Source organism: Bufo gargarizans, chromosome 10 (assembly GCF_014858855.1).
Source record: "Bufo gargarizans isolate SCDJY-AF-19 chromosome 10, ASM1485885v1, whole genome shotgun sequence".
Taxonomy (NCBI): Eukaryota; Metazoa; Chordata; class Amphibia; order Anura; family Bufonidae; genus Bufo; species Bufo gargarizans.
Window position 1 is genome coordinate 29,395,564 of NC_058089.1, and position 16,949 is coordinate 29,412,512.

The window sequence follows — 16,949 nt, forward strand, 5'->3', positions numbered from 1 at the left end:
TGTCCTGTTCTACTGTTATTGAGGTGTCCTCCTTTTTTATTTCATAAGAAATTCTATTAGGCCTTGATTCTCAAATTGGGGTGTCCTCCTGCCTGTTACAGTAACTGTTTCACTACCAGAAAGGGCTAGCTATGCATGTTTTTGCAATGCACAGTGATGTACACAGAGATACACTCTCCCTGCAGGCCAGGATATAGCTGATTTAATGCGCTTTGTTACGAATTATTCAGAACTAAGCAAATTTCCAGAAAAAATTTGGCGAAGCGTTTTTGCATTTTTTAATTGAATTTTGTTTAAACTTTGCTCATCTCTATTAATGACTATATAATGTAAAGTTCATTAATGACCTCAATTGCTAAGACTGGGGTATGTTATTCAAGTCTAAGCACTAGAGGTAATTGGAGAGCTCAGCATTTTTTTTTTTAAAAGTCACATATCTCATTTATACATTTTCAATATTTCGAACTTTTTGACAATAAAATAAAGTCTATGCTATGAGTAGGCTTACTTTTTTCTAAAATGTGTATCGTTTACACTTGCTTTGCTTTGTAAATGTGGTCTAAACTATTCTTGGAGACCAAATCACCATTTGTGATTTTTTTTTTGCTGCAGTTATGCCAAAGATTTGTGTAAACTGCTTAGGAAATCTGGGCCAGTATGTTTAAACTCCTCAACATTTTCAAGGCAATCTTTGTCGTCAGTGAATATTCTTGATTCATTTCATCAATTAAATGGGATATATGTGTAGCTTTTACATTTTACATCACTTTTATTTTTTTATTTTTTTTTAGGCAATATTATTTCCAACATAACAGATAGCTCCGGTTGCACTATTATAGAAACTTGCAGTAATAGTTGTAATATTAAAAAATCTCACTACTGCGCTTCAACTTCATATGCCACGGCAACATTAAAAACGATTCCTTCAGCCACAATTTCTACAACAATGACAACGCATTCTACAGTAACTACTCCTAAAACATCAACAAGAACTGTAACAACCACAACCACTCCTCCATCTACCGCTATCTCAACAACAGCTACTCAGTTTACTACAGTAACTTCTCCTAAAACATCACCAAGAACTACAACCACAACCACTCCTCCATCTACCAGTGCATCAACAAAAACAACTACTCAGTTTACTACAGTGACTTCTCCTAAAACATCACCAAGAACTACAACCACAACCACTCCTCCATCAACCCGTGCATCAACAAAAACAACTACCCAGTTTACTACAGTGACTTCTCTTAAAACATCACTAAGAACTACAACTACAACCACTCCTCCATCAACCAGTGAATCAACAAAAACAACTGCCCAGTTTACTACAGTAACCACTCCTAAAACATCACCAACAACTGCAACCACAACCAAAACCACTCCTCCGACTACTATCTCAACAACATCTACTCAGTTTACTACAGTAACGTCTCCTAAAACATCACCAAGAACTACAACCACAACTACTCCTCCATCTACCAGTGCATCAACAAAAACAACTACTCAGTTTACTACAGTGACTTCTCCTAAAACATCACCAAGAACTACAACCACAACCACTCCTCCATCAACCAGTGCATCAACAAAAACAACTACCCAGTTTACTACAGTGACTTCTCTTAAAACATCACTAAGAACTACAACCACAACCACTCCTCCATCAACCAGTGCATCAACAAAAGCAACTACCCAGTTTACTACAGTAACCACTCCTAAAACATCACCAACAACTGCAACCACAACCAAAACCACTCCTCCATCTACTATCTCAACAACATCTACTCAGTTTACTACAGTTACGTCTACTAAAACATCACCAAGAACTACAACCACAACCACTCCTCCATCTACCAGTGCATCAACAAAAACAACTACTCAGTTTACTACAGTGACTTCTCCTAAAACATCACCAACAACTGCAACCACAACCAAAACCACTCCTCCTTCTACTACTATCTCAACGACAACTACACAGCTTACTACAGTAACTTCTCCTAAAACATCACCAAGAACTACAACCACAACCAAAACCACTCCTCCATCTACTACTATCTCAACAACATCTACTCAGTTTACTACAGTAACTTCTCCTAAAACATCACCAAGAACTACAACGACAACCACTCCTACATCTACCAGTGCATCAACAAAAACAACTACTCAGTTTACTACAGTGACTTCTCCTAAAACATCGCCAACAAATGCAACCACAACCAAAACAACTCCTCCTTCTACTACTATCTCAATGACAACTACACAGATTACTACAGTAACTTCTCCTAAAACATCACCAAGAACTACAACCACAATCAAAACCACTCCTCCATCTACTACTATCTCAACAACATCTACTCAGTTTACTACAGTAACTTCTCCTAAAACATCACCAAGAACTACAACCACAACCACTCCTACATCTACCAGTGCATCAACAAAAACAACTACTCAGTTTACTACAGTAACTTCTCCTAAAACATCGCCAACAACTGCAACCACAACCAAAACAACTCCTCCATCTACTACTATCTCAACGACAACTACACAGATTACTACAGTAACTTCTCTTAAAACATCACCAAGAACTACAACCACAACCACTCCTCCATCAACCAGTGCATCAACAAAAACAACTACCCAGTTTACTACAGTAACCACTCCTAAAACATCACCAACAACTGCAACCACAACCAAAACCACTCCTTCTACTACTATCTCAACGACAACTACACAGCTTACTACAGTAACTTCTCCTAAAACATCACCAAGAACTACAACCACAACCAAAACCACTCCTCCATCTACTACTATCTCAACAACATCTACTCAGTTTACTACAGTAACTTCTCCTAAAACATCACCAAGAACTACAACCACAACCACTCCTACATCTACCAGTGCATCAACAAAAACAACTACTCAGTTTACTACAGTGACTTCTCCTAAAACATCGCCAACAACTGCAACCACAACCAAAACCACTCCTCCATCTACTACTATCTCAACGACAACTACACAGATTACTACAGTAACTTCTCCTAAAACATCACCAAGGACTACAACCATAACTAAAACTACTCCTCCATCTACTACTATCTCAATGACAATGACTCAGCTTACTGCAGTAACTTCTCCTATTACTGCAACTGCTACTACTATGGTTACTGCTCCTAAAACAACTATTCACTCTACCACAACTAGAACCAGTACAGGCTCCTCATTATTAACTTTGAAAACTTCAATGCAAATGACCATGACAACAGCCAGTCATCATACTATAAAAAAAACTGAAGCTACTACCAGTATATCAAAAACTAATCAGACTACTACAAGAACAGCACCACCATCTTCTACCAAAACATTAGTACAAACCACTATTAGAAAAGCATCAACTCCACAAATTACATATTCAAAAGCAGCATCTACAGCACCACATGGTTGTTATGGAAGAAAGGTAAGTGCGTTGGAAAAAAATTGTCAGTGTGTGGGGTAGAAATTATATAGATACTAAGAGCAGAGTGAAATGATCTATTTGATTCACTTATCTTCCCACTCCCAATGTATTCTAGGGATAAATAAATACCAAATTAGTTTGCAAATCAGTAAAGTTTGAGGAAATGTTCCAGCAAACTCTTTAAATGTTATGATTCACGTATTTTTTATGAGGCACTTGCAAAAAACATTAACTGAGCATTGCAAAACCAGAGCAATATGTCATAAAGCTGCATGAATTGGAGGAAGGCACCTGCTACTTGTAGCCAAACCCTTAAAGGGGTTTTCTTACTTTAGAAAATAGCATTTATCATGTAGATACAGGTAATACAGGATACTTACTAATGTATTGCGATTGTCCATATTGCCTCCTTTTCTGGCTTGATTCATCTTTCCATCACATTATACACTATTCGTACCAAGGGATTATAACCACCCTGCAGTCAAGCAGCAGTAGTCATGCTTGCACACTGTAGGAAAAGGGGTCAGCCATTCTGGTGGCCAGGACTGCGGGAGTGTGCATATGCCAAGGTATTTTCCTATCTTGTACAAGCTCGACCACCACTACTGGATTGCAGGGTGGTCGTAACCCTTGTAAGTGAGCAGTGAATAATGTGATGGAAAAATGAAAACAGCCAGCAAAGGAGGCAATATGGACAATCGCAGTACATTAGTAAGTGCCTTGTATTAACTTTCTCTACATGATAAATGCCATTTGATGAAGATAGACAACCCCTTTTGGGCTGATGTACACAGCCATATTACGGTTCTATAAGAGGGCTGAGCTCTTTATTAAAAGGCATACAGAGATTTTTTTGTTCTCAAATTCATACAAATTCAAAAGAAGAAATATTGTGCCTTGTAGTAACGTGCATAGGGAGTCTGCTGTGGTAGTGAAATAATACTGTGAGTCCATATGACATGTAGATGACAGGTGTCGCTCTTAGAATCACTGCACACTTCACTTATTTGGGCAGTCCCTGGGGCAAAACTGACCAAATAACTCAAGTGTGAACTCAGCCTTACAGGTCAATGTTAGCATCAAGAAGAAGTGCACTCCTTTTACACCGTCGCCAGCTGATTCCACATAGATGTCTACAGAACCTGTTCTATTAAACTCTTATACAAGTAGAGCCCCCCCCTCCCCCCCCCCCCCCCCGACAGAGTGGAGAGGGTGTCAGCAGTAAGTTTGTGTTGACATCACTGATTATTTTGCCCTTCCTTTTATCCGTCAGAACAATAATTCCCAAAAACGGATCCTGTCTGTTGAGCATTCGTCTTCATTCGGTCAGCATTTGGTCAGTAATCCATCAGTATTGCTAAAGCCAAAAAAAACAGGAGTGGATCCAAAGCAGAGATGACATATGAATGGAATATTTGCATGTCTTCTGTGTTTTGTACCCACTCCTGCTTTGGCTACCAAATCATAAGCCAATTCTGATGTAAAATAGGTACCATGTCATGCAGGCCTTACAGATGTTACATAAGCAGGATCCGTTGAACGTCTCATTTTTCCTTCCTTCTGACAGATCAGAAGAAGGGTCAAATAAATGATTATATCAGCCAGGCCGAAAGGCAAAATAGTGGTCCAGTCATAAAGTGGGGAGGGTGGGAACAGCATGAGAGGCCAATGTCAGGGTGCGGTTCACTGTGACATGGTTTGACGTGCAGGCTGGCTGCACACCTTTTGCGTACTGCCTATGGGTGATTCCGTGTAGGCTGGTTTATTTTGGCTGCGTGCTGGCTGCGGTGAACCTGCCCGTGTGTGTGTGTGTACCCCCTTTTGGCCGTATCGTCTACCCGTGGGTATGTCAGGTCTGTTGCACTTTTGCATTCTGGCTGCGGTGTTCTGTGAATGCTGGTTGCTAGGGGCAACATCCTGTATCACAGCTTGGTATGCTGTGGTTTCTGATTAACCCTGACCTAATTTGGTACCTCCCTGTTTGATTCTGATGGGGTTAACCGGTCGGTCACTGGGTGTGTCCTTTCAGGTGCACTTTTTAGGCTGCTATTTCTGCCTTTGAGCGTGGAGTGTTGAGATCAGTCTTGTTCAGTGTGTTCTGTCCTGTCTTGTGGGTGTTTCACCCTTCTGCTCTGTGAGGTCAGTCTTGGTCAGTCTGTTCTGTCTTGCCTTGTAGGTGTTTCACCCTTCTGCTCTGTGTGGTCTGTCTGTCTACATTTGTCTTGCCAGGTTTTGCCCTTTTCTACTGACCCAAGGGGTCCTACCATCTACAGCTCGGTGTGTTCCGCCTGGTTCTGAATTTTTGTCTTCATGCCCTCTACCTTGCCTTGTATGTGTCCTGTATTTATATAGCCTAGCAGAGCTTATCTGCGTGTGAGCCTAGCAGAGCTTATCTGCGTGTGAGCCTAGCAGAGCTTATCTGCGTCTGAGCCTAGCAAAGCTTATCTGCGTCTGAGCCTAGAAAATCTTATCTGCGTCTGATCTATGTCCTGTTATTGTCTGTCTGGCAGTCCTTACTACTTCTGGTGTTCCATTCATGTCTGTTCATGTCCGCCTTCGGAAGAGGGTTCCTGTGTTCCCTGGAGGGGGAATGCCCATATGCCCATTCTCTGTCTCTGTGCAGCTTTTCCAGGGACTGCCTTGCTTTTATTGCTTGGGACGCAGGTACCTGCTTCTGCCTCTGCTCCGTTCTTCCTGATTGTCCATGGACTCTATGTACTGTCGGTACCTTGTCTGGTATCTCCTTGTCGTCTGATCCTGCTGCCACTGACTCGGTTTACTCTCTGGAGTAGTCCCTGGCAACTACCCTAACGGCCCAAGCCTATTCTCACCATCTGAGGCTCTAGTGAAGACCAGGTAGCTGCTTAGTTACTCCCCTTCAGAGTACTGCTATTCAGTGGCGCAGTGGGTTCTCACCCACTGTTCCGTTTCAGTACTTTGAGGTCTTCTGTTATAGTCATTGTCAAGTGTCTTGGTTCCTTTGTAATAAGTTATGTGTTCCTGGTCCTTGGCCTGTTTGCCTTGATATAGAAACATGTGTCGGCAGATAAGAACCATTTGGCCCATCTAGTCTGCCCAATATACTAAATACTATGAATAGCCCCTGGCCCTATCTTATATGAAGGATGGCCTTATGCCTATCCCATGCCTGCCTAAACTCCTTCACTGTATTTGCAGCTACCACTTCTGCGGGAATGGTATACCATGCATCCACTACTCTCTCAGTAAAGTAATACTTTCTGATATTACTTTTAAACCTTTTCCCTTCTAATTTAAAACCATGTCCTTTTGTAGCAGTTTTTCTTCTTTTAAATATTCTCTCCTCTTCTACCACGTTGATTACCTTTATGTATTTAAAAGTTTCTATCATAGCCCCTCTGTCTCGTCTTTCTTCCAAGCTATACATGTTAAGGTCCTTACACCAAATGAGTAACCACGCATCCAAAGATAATGAAAAATATATACTCTTTATTACTTTCACAATATATATATATATAATATAATATAATATATGTTGATGCAATAAAAAAATGGATAGGGGAGTCATTGGAGGTCACATCAGCTTGCGGTCTGTATTATATTCCTACTTGTTGTTGTTTTTTTTCTTGTTTGCACTTTATTTCTAGCCCCATGGATTACATGGGACATGGTTGATAGATTTAAATTCCAGCAGTTGTACTTTTGTACGTTTGGTTGGATGTGTGGAACAACATTCCTAATATATTGAATGTACTTTTGTGCTGTTTGTTGACCTACCATATGCTGCTGTTATGATCAATTTTTTTTATTGCATCAACATTATTATATTATATATATTGTGAAAGTAATAAAGAGTATATATTTTTAATTATCTTTGGATGCGTGGTTACTCATTTGATATATGGAGGTTGTTTCTCCACGTGTCTATTTATAACCCTATGTTTATAGGTGTATTACATGTTGAAGTCCTTTAACCTTTCCTGGTAAGTTTTATCCTGCAATCCATGTACTAGTTTAGTAGCTCTTCTCTTAACTCTCTCTAAAGTATCAATATCCTTCTGGAGATATGGTTTCCAGTACTCCAAAATCAGGTCTCACTAGTGCTCTGTAGAGCGGCATGAGCACCTCACTTTTTCTACTGTTAATGCCTCTCCCTATACACCCAAGAATTCTGCTAGCATTTCCTGCTGCTCTATGACATTGTCTGCCTACCTTCTGAAATAATGACCCTCTAATCCCTTTTCTCAGATACTAAGGTTAGGACTGTATCACTGATTTAATATTCTGCTCTTGGGTTTTTACACCCCAGGTGCATTATCTTGCACTTATCAACATTACATTTTAGTTGCCAGATTTTTTACCATATCTAGTTTTCCTAAATCATTTTCCATTTGGTGTATTCCTCCAGGAACATCAACCCTGTTTCAATTATTTGTATCATCAGCAAAGACACACCTTACCATCAAGGCTTTCTGCAATTTTGATGATAAAGATATTAAACAATATGGGTCCCAGAACAGATTCCTGAGGTACTCCACTGGTAACAAGACCATGGTCTGAATATACTCCATTGACTACAACCCTCTGTTGTCTGTCCCTCAGCCACTGCCTAATCCATTCAACAATATAGGAGTCCAAGCTCAAAGACTGCAATTTATTGATAATCCTTCTATGTGGGGCAGTATCAAATGCCTTACTAAAGTCTAGATAAGCGATGTCTACTGCACCTCCGCCATCTATTATTTTAGTCACCTAATCAAAAAAATCAATAAGATTAGTTTGACGTGATCTCCCTGAAGTAAACCCATGCTGTTTTTCATCTTTCAATTCATGGAATTTTAGATGTTCCACAATCTTCTCCTTAAGTATGGTTTTTCATTAATTTTCCCGCTATTGATGTCAGGCTTACTGGACTATAGTTGCCTGATTCCTCCCTACTACCTTTCTTGTGAATGGGCACAACATTTGCTAATTTCCAATCTTTTGGGACAACTTCTGTTACCAGTGATTGGTTAAATAAATATGTTAATGGTTTTTCTAGTACACCGCTAAGCTCTTTTAATAGCTTTGGGTGTATCCCATCAGGCCCCTGTGACTTATTTGTATTAATTTTAGACAGATGACTTAGAACCTCTTCCTCTGTAAAGACAGATGCTTCATAAGATTTATTAGTCTTCCTCCCTAACTGTCCTGCTCATATGTTGTCCCGGAGGTCCCTCTTGGGGTCCCCCGGCACGTGACAGCCACAGACTGGCACAATAACAGTGTAGAGGTGGCAGCAGCAGCATCAGGAGACCACCGAGTGGCACAATGACAGAGTGCGGAGGTGGCAGCGGCAGCATCAGGAGGAGGCCACAGGGTGGCACAGTGACAGTGAGGAGGTGGCGGCAGCAGCATCAGGAGGCCACAGAGTGGCACAATGACAGAGTGTGGAGGTAGTGGCAGCAGCATCAAAAGGAGGCCACAGGATGGCACAATGACAGTGTGGAGGTGGCAGCATCAGGATGCCACTGAATGGCACAATGACAGAGTGCGGAGGTGGCAGAAGCTGCAGCATCAGGAAAAGGAGAGTGGCACAATGACAGTGTGGAGGTGGCAGCAGCATCAGGAGGCCACAGAGGGGCACATTGACAGAGTGTGGAGATGGCGGCAGCAGAAGCAGCATCAGGAGGAGCCCACAGGGTGGCACAATGACAGTGTGGAGGTGGCAGAAGCATCAGGAGGCCACAGAGTAAAAAAATTACAGTGTGGAAGTGGCAGCAGCAGCATAACGAGGCCACAGAGTGGCACAATGACAGAGTGTGGAGGTTGCGGCAGCAGCATCCTCAGGAGGAGACCACAGGGTGGCACAATGACAGTGTGGAGGGGGCAGAAGCAGCATCAGGAGGAGGCCACAGGGTGGCACAATGACAATGTGGAGGTGGAACCAGCATCAGCATGAGGAGATCAAAGAGTAGCACAATGACAGAGTGTGGAGGTGGCAGCAGCAGCATCAGGAGGCCACAGAGTGGCAAGGTGACATAGTCTTCAGATAGCAGCAGCATCAGGAGACCGCAGAGCAGCAAGGTGACATAGTGTGGAGGTGGCAGCAGCATAAGGAGACCACAGAGTAGCAAGGTGACATAGTGTGGAAGTGGCAGCAGCATCAGGAGACCACAGAGTGACCCGGTGACAGAGTGGGGAGTGGGTGGCAATACCAGTACCAGCTAAAGATGATGGGTGAAAGAAGGAGCAATTGGCATTAGATGTGTGGCATCAGGCGGGTGGCAGCATCAGATTAGTAGCTGAGGCAGCTAGCCAGAAGAAACCGGTCTCTTTTGTCAAAGTGTTGGTGTGGCACCATGGATGATCTAGTCTGATGTATCAGGCATTAGTGGGTGGAAATCCTGGCTGATCCACACTTGACTCATCTTGACAAAGGTCAGTCTCCACATTTTGGGTGGACAGGAGAGTTCTTCTTGGGGCAATTATGGCCCCCGCCGCACTAAACACCTGCTCTGATGCCACACTACTGGCTGGGCAGGACAGCTTTTTCAGGGCAAACTCTGCCATTTGCAGCCACATATCCAGTTTGACTGCCCAGTAGTCCAGCGAATGTTCAATATAGGGTGGCAGGGTGCTTTCAAAGTATGCCACCACCTGCTGGTTCTGGTCCTGCTTAAGGTCTAGCTGCTGCTGCTGCTGGTGAGTAGTTTCTTCACTAGGCAGGTAAAGAAAGCTGCTCATCAGCGACTCTAGACTCAAGTTGCTGCTGATGGCGCTGGAACTGCTCCTACTCCCCCACCCTGCCACAGCAGCCATTGCAGAGGAACAGGAGCCTGTGAGAGGATAGACGATGGCGCAGATAGGCAGCGGCCAACTGACTACTTAGGATGTCTCTATAGTAGTTCAGTTTGTCCTCCTTGTCCTCCCTCCCAGTGGGTGTAAAAAAGGCCCCCATTTCGGACCAGTAGCAAGGGTCCAGCAAGGTGGAGAGCCAGAAGTCATTACTTGGCCGAATAGTTACAATTTGGCTGTAACTACGCAAGCAAGTGAGCATGCGTCGGGCAATTTGTGCAAGTCACTTGTTAGGACTTCCTGCCTCCATCTGCCATGGTGTGGCTGGGTCCTCTGCCTCCTCTTACTCATCGCCATGTAGCTCCTCTGGCTGCTCATGCCCTTCCTCTACTGTCACCTGTGTAGAAAAACCACCCATTTCGCTACACATTGCTTGTGCTCCATTGTCCTCCTCTTCCTCCAGTTTAGCCCCCACATAGATCATGTGGCCGTGAGATCTAGGCACCACATCTCCAGTCCCATGACCATCCAGATTTAAAAGCATCTGTTCCAGGACATGAAGCAATGGAATGACATTGTTCATTCCATAGTCCTGGCGACTGACAAATAACGTGGCCTCCTCAAGGGCCTTGAGAAAACAGCAGGTGTCAAGCATGAGCTGCCACTAGCTAACATCGAAGTTACACAGGGCAGTACTCCTGTCCGCTTGGATGATCAGGAAATCGTTGATGGCCTTTCTCTGTTCATATAGGTGGTCCAACATATGGAGGGTGGAATTCCAAAGGGTGGAAACGTCACATATCAGCCTATGTTGGGGGATACAGTTCTGCCGCCGCAGCTCAAGGAGGGTGTGCTTTGCAGTTTACGAGTGGCTGAAGTGCAGGCAAAGTTTCCTTTAGGATGTCTTGCAGATGGGTGGAAGACTTCAGGAACCGCTTGACAACCAGATTGAACACATGTGCCTTGCAGGGCACATGGCTCAGCCCTTCTTGACGCAGCGGTGACACCATGTTCTTCCTGTTGTCAGTCACCATGGTTCTAATTTTGAGTTGTTGCGGAGAGAGCTAGGATTTGATTTCTTGATGAAGGATAAGGAGTAGTTCCTCCCCTGTGTGACTCTGTTTGCCCAAGCAAACAAAGTTCATTACAGCGTAACACCGCCATGCCCTGCACATGTGGTATGCTGGAGGGCCACTTTGAATTGTCCTTGCAGTGGAGGCTGAGAACACAGTGGACGATGAGGAGGCAGAGGCGGACATTGTCGCAGGACCTACGGCGTGAGAACATGAAGACAGAAGCGGAGTCACCTGGCCAAGTTGCTGGTGTGACTGTGCAGGAACCACATTTACCCAGTAGTCCGTAAACAACATGTATTGTCCCTGACCGTAGTTACAGCTCCACATTTGGCGCTGTCATGCACTTTGGCAGACACAGACAGGCTCAAGGATTGACCCACCTTCTGTTCTACATGTGTGTGTAGGGATGGTACTACCTTTTTGGCAAAGAAATGACAGCTTGGGACTCTCTACCTTGGCTCGGCACGAGCCATCAGTTCTCTGAAAAGTGCAGAGTCCACTACTTGGAAAGGGAGGGACTGCAGCACCAGCAACTTGGCCAGGAGAACATTCAGCTTCTGCGCGTTGGATGAGTGCACGCATACTGTTGTCTCTTGGCAATCGCTTTGTTAATCGATTGCTGACGGAATGACTGACAAGGAGTAGGAGGAGAAGCAGCAGCATCAAGACCAGCAGATGATGGGAAAAACAGACAGCTCCCCTTGGCTGAGGTGATGAAGCCTTGACTGTCTGAAATCGACTGCGTGCCCCTGGGTGATGTAGCGGTTCCTGCAGCAGGCTGGACCACCACATCGGAGCCACGGTTCTCCCAGGCCACTTTATGTTGATGCTGCATATGTTGACGCAGGGCAGTGGTGCCAACATTGGCACCCTGGCCACACTTCACCTTCTGCCTACAGATTCTATGTTTACCTCCTCCGGTGGCTTAATAAAAAACTGCCACACCACCAAGTAGGTGATTTTACCTCCAACACTGCACACTGACTGACTGCTACCATCGCTGCTTTTGTGAACCACTACACCACTGCACCACTAATTTCCGGGCAGATAGGCTCCTGCAAAGTGGGTGGTCTACCCCGGGAACGTTTGGCTCCCGACCACCCACTGCTGCCACTCTGCTGACTCTCAGTAACGCTAGCGACTTGCTGGCTCCGCCGCTGCTTCACAGGCAAGCTTCCACCCTCTTCTCCTGATGATGATTAAGCTGCTACCTGGTTCCCAAGTGCGATCAGCTACATCATCATCATTGAGTACTGTCTGCATGTCACTGATGTCCTTCTCAACAGTCTCTGGGTCAGGAGCCTGACCACTCGCAACACCAACTCCCACGCCACTCTCCTTATCACTACTTGCCAACCTACTGGAGGAAGCAGGGGATGTCTCCTCCACATTTTGGCAGGCCAGTAGCTGCTGACTGTCCTCTAGTAGCTCGTCCTCGTTGTATAGTGGTGCTGAGCCCAAAGCATATAATACTTCTCTGGCTGAGGGAACAGAAAATTACAGAGGCGAGTTGAGGACAGGTGAGGGCACAGGGCCTGCTCCCGGGCCATGCAAACTAAGGGTTGTGTCTGATGAACCCACTGACTTTTGCCTGTGGGTGTCTGATGTCACTTGGGATGAAGTGGAGTCAACCATTCAAGAACTGCTGGGTTGCTGGTCAAGACACGACCGCTAGATGACACCGGGAGCTCAGGCCTCTCGCTGCGACTCCTGCTGCCATGCCCCCTTACTCTGCTGCGACCTGTGCCTGCTCCAGAAGTATTTAGGCCTCTGCCACTCCCTTGTGCAGGGCCCAGCACTTCTCTGTCTGACATACTGTTAGATCAAATAAATAAACAAAAAGGAAATTAAAACACCCCAAAAAAGTATGTAATTTTCTCACTTCACCACATAATGACTAATATAAACCCTTTTTTTCCCACTAATGCACGCCAAAGAGGTCTTTAGAACATATAACTGCACCGCTGAATGGCAAATATGCCCTTACTTTTTTCCACCTATACACGCCACAAAAGGCTTTAGAACATATAACTGCACCGCTAAACAGCAAATAATATACCGTATATTTTTTTGTCACTAATACAGGTGAAATAGGGCTTTAGAACATATAACTGCACTGCTGAACGGCAAATATTATTTTTTTTGTGCCACTAATAGACACCAAAAAGGGCTTTAGTGCATATAACTGCACCGCTGAACAGCAAAGAATATATATTTTTTGCCACTAATGCACGCCAAAAAGAGCTTTAGAACATATAACTACAGTGCTGAAGGCCAAATAGGCCCTTTTTTCCCCCACTTATACACCCCACAAAAGTCTTTAGAACATATAACTGCACCGCTGAACGGAAAATATATATTTTTTTGCCACTAATACACGCCAAAAAAGGCTGTAATTTTCTTACTTCACCACACAACGGCAAATACTTTTTTTTGTGCCACTAATACACGCCAAAGAGGGCTTTAGAACATATAACTGCAGAGCTGAACAGCAAATAATATATATTTTTTTGCCACTAATACACACCAAAAAGGGCTTTAAAACATATAACTGCACCACTGAACGGCAAATAGGCTCTTACTTTTTTCCACTTATACACTACACAAAAGGCTTTAGAACATGTCACTGCACCGCTGAACAGCAAATAATATACAGTTTTTTTGCCACTAATACACTCCAATAAGGGCTTTAGAACATATAACTGCACTGCTGAATAACAAATAAGCCCTTACTTTTTTCCACTTATACACTCCACAAAAGGCTTTAGAACATGTAACTGCACCGCTGAACAGCAAATAATATATATTTTTTTGCCACTAATACACACCAAAAAGGGCTTTAGAACATATAACTGCACCACTGAATGGCAAATAATATATATTTTTGTGCCACTAATACACGCCAAAAAGGGCTGTAATTTTCTATACTTCACCACACAACGGCTAATAAACTACTAATACAAGCCAAAAATGCTTTAGAACATATAACTGCACCGCATAAGGGTAAATAAGACATAGAAATATTTCCTTGTAATAAACCGTGTTAATGGCTATATCAAACAGCACTTGCATTGCCATAACAAGAACGGTTTGCTGGAATTACAGAGCTGTATTATGGCAATTTGGATCCTCAGTCAGTGCAGCAAGGTGCAAAAGCATTGTTCCTATTACCCAGGCTGCAAACTCTGTTACTGAACCCTGTTCTGCTTCAATACTGTGAAATGATTCCTCCATATCTTTTACATGAACTTCTATACAGCAAAATAAAAGTTTTAAAGTCTTTTCTACCACTATCCCTAGCAACTGCTGACATCTCTCCCTGCACTAAGTACACTGGAAAATGGCAGAATCCAAGATGGGCTGATGCTATTTATAGGGCTGTGACATCACAGGGCTGGCTGGCGATTGGATGCATGCATGGCATTGTGGGTGATCATTCGTTCCCAGAGTCCCTTGCTCCATGTCCTAACACGTGCAGCAGTCATTTTAGGAAAAAATGTGATTCGTTACCATGAAGCGTGAGGAAATTCAGATTCAGTGCAAATCAAATTTTTCCTGAAATTCAGAATGAATTCCGCTTCTTCAACTTTGATTCGCTCATCTCTAGTTATAGGCCGTATACATGATCCTAGCCAGGGAAGCCATGTTTATTCTGGGCCATATACAGGCTGTACCGTTTATAAATGGGGCCGCAGTGTATGGAATACTGGTAGGAGTGTGCATTGCTGCTCCTGCCTGTGCCCCTCCAGAGGTTTACTAAATTGTGGCATAGCACATGGGTATCGTGTAACCATGTACTATGACAGGATTAGCTGAGCTCTACTAAGCTAATCCTGGTATAGCACATAGCTACAGGGTACCCATGTACTATGCCAGGATTTAGTAAACCTCGGAGGGGGGGAGGCAGAAGCCACAATGCGCACAGGAAATGGTGTGCTTTAGGGGAACGGGGGTGGAATATCTCTATGAAAAATAAAAAATGCATTAATAAAGTACATTACAAAAAGTATAATTAGGGCATTAGGGACATTTTACCAAAAAGTTAATTAAACGTTTAGTTAATCTTTAAGGAAGATAATAGAAAATTTTAGGATAGGGCCAGACTCCAGATAATGTATGTCTTTGGGCTGCAGCCTTTCAATGCATTTTTTTGTAATGTGTAGGAGACAGCTAGCAGTCCAATTAACATAACAAAAATTATAAACACACTAGCTAACATATTTTTTTGCATCACAGTTGTACTAAACTCGACTGTACAAGTGCACATAAAAATAAATAAAAAAACTGTTGTAAAGTTTCTAAGTGTACTAAAGATGAGCAAATTTCCTGAAATACGTTTTAGGTCTGATCATAACAAATTAGGAGCGTTGGGCGAGCATGTTCGGCTCGAGCATTGCTATGCTCGGCCAAATATCAAGCTAGTGTAGTTAGTGTATTTATTGAGCGAGTTAGTGTATTTAAATCTAATTTAACCTCTATTTCTGAAAAGTTTCTGGTGGGATTCGGAACTCACACCCTTCTATATTACAGCCAAGAATGTTAACCACTACACTATACAGTTGCATGTCAAGTTACTTTAAAAAAAAAAATAGAGACTTCTGCTGTTACTAGTAGTAAGTATTCCTATACTCTGGATCAACTTGCAGGATGACAGGCCAAACTGGATGGACAGATGTCTTTTTTCGGCCTTATGTACTATGTTAGTATGTTACTATACAGCAGAAGTTCCATATTTTTATTTATTTTTTTAAGTAACTGACCATGTAGTTGTATAGTGTCGTGGTTAAGATTCTTGGCAGTAATGTAGAAGGTTGTGAGTTCAAATCCCACCAGAAACTTTTCAGAAATAGAGGCTAAATTAGATTTTAATACACTGGGTGTAACCCAAGCACTGACTCCATATATAGACATAGCTATATATGGAGTCAGAGCAGGAACTCCTAAGCCGGACTAGAGTCCCGACACCATCCTCTTCAGAGCAGGGGGTGCCTGGTTTAATGCTCGAGTTCTCCCATTGACTTCTATTGTGCTCGGGTGCTCTGTAGAGCACCCATGCATCGCGAAGTGTTCAACTCGAGCACCAGAGCACACACGCACTTTGGTGCTCGACCAACACTACAAATCAGTCCAAAAATGTAATTTTTGGTCTGAAAATTGCTATATGAAATTTTGAGGTATTCTAGGACTTTTAATTAAAATATTTTGTTCTCTTTTTATCTTTATTTTTAATTTCCACCTCCCTTTTAAGCTCAATGGCAGCAGTAATAAATAATGTCAGCGTGACACCGACATCTATAGCTGTAGTTAAACGCATGGTTGACGGTGTTAGAAAACAAATTGTTTAAAAACACACTGCACTGTTGGATTTGTTATGCTTTGAATATTAAAAGGTTCTAATAATTGTGCCTTCGTTGGGGGCAGCTGGCAAGAAGTAATAATGCCTGCCTGATGAAAAACATTTTGGTGAAGGTGTGGAACAGTGCCACATTTTCCGAACTATGAGACAGATTATATAGCTGGAAGTACTACTGACTGGGTGATGAATAATATTTGGGTGAAGGCAAGAAAATGCACTACAATTACCACAATCAAGTGGTAATTAACTGCACCACCAGCAATTTGATCAAATGAGAGTTTAGCTTGATCACAACCCGATTGCT

General features: G+C 43.1%; 1 protein-coding gene across 1 annotated transcript in view; it reads left to right on the top strand.

The window, feature by feature from the left end:
* The window catches only part of LOC122920026 (mucin-2-like), a 126,271-nt gene that overhangs the window by 82,632 nt on the left and 26,690 nt on the right, over positions 1 to 16,949 (top strand). Inside the window, exon 24 of the mRNA XM_044269235.1 lies at positions 792 to 3,457. Within this exon, the coding sequence (XP_044125170.1) occupies positions 792 to 3,457 (2,666 nt within the window). The remainder of the gene's footprint in view (positions 1 to 791; positions 3,458 to 16,949) is intronic.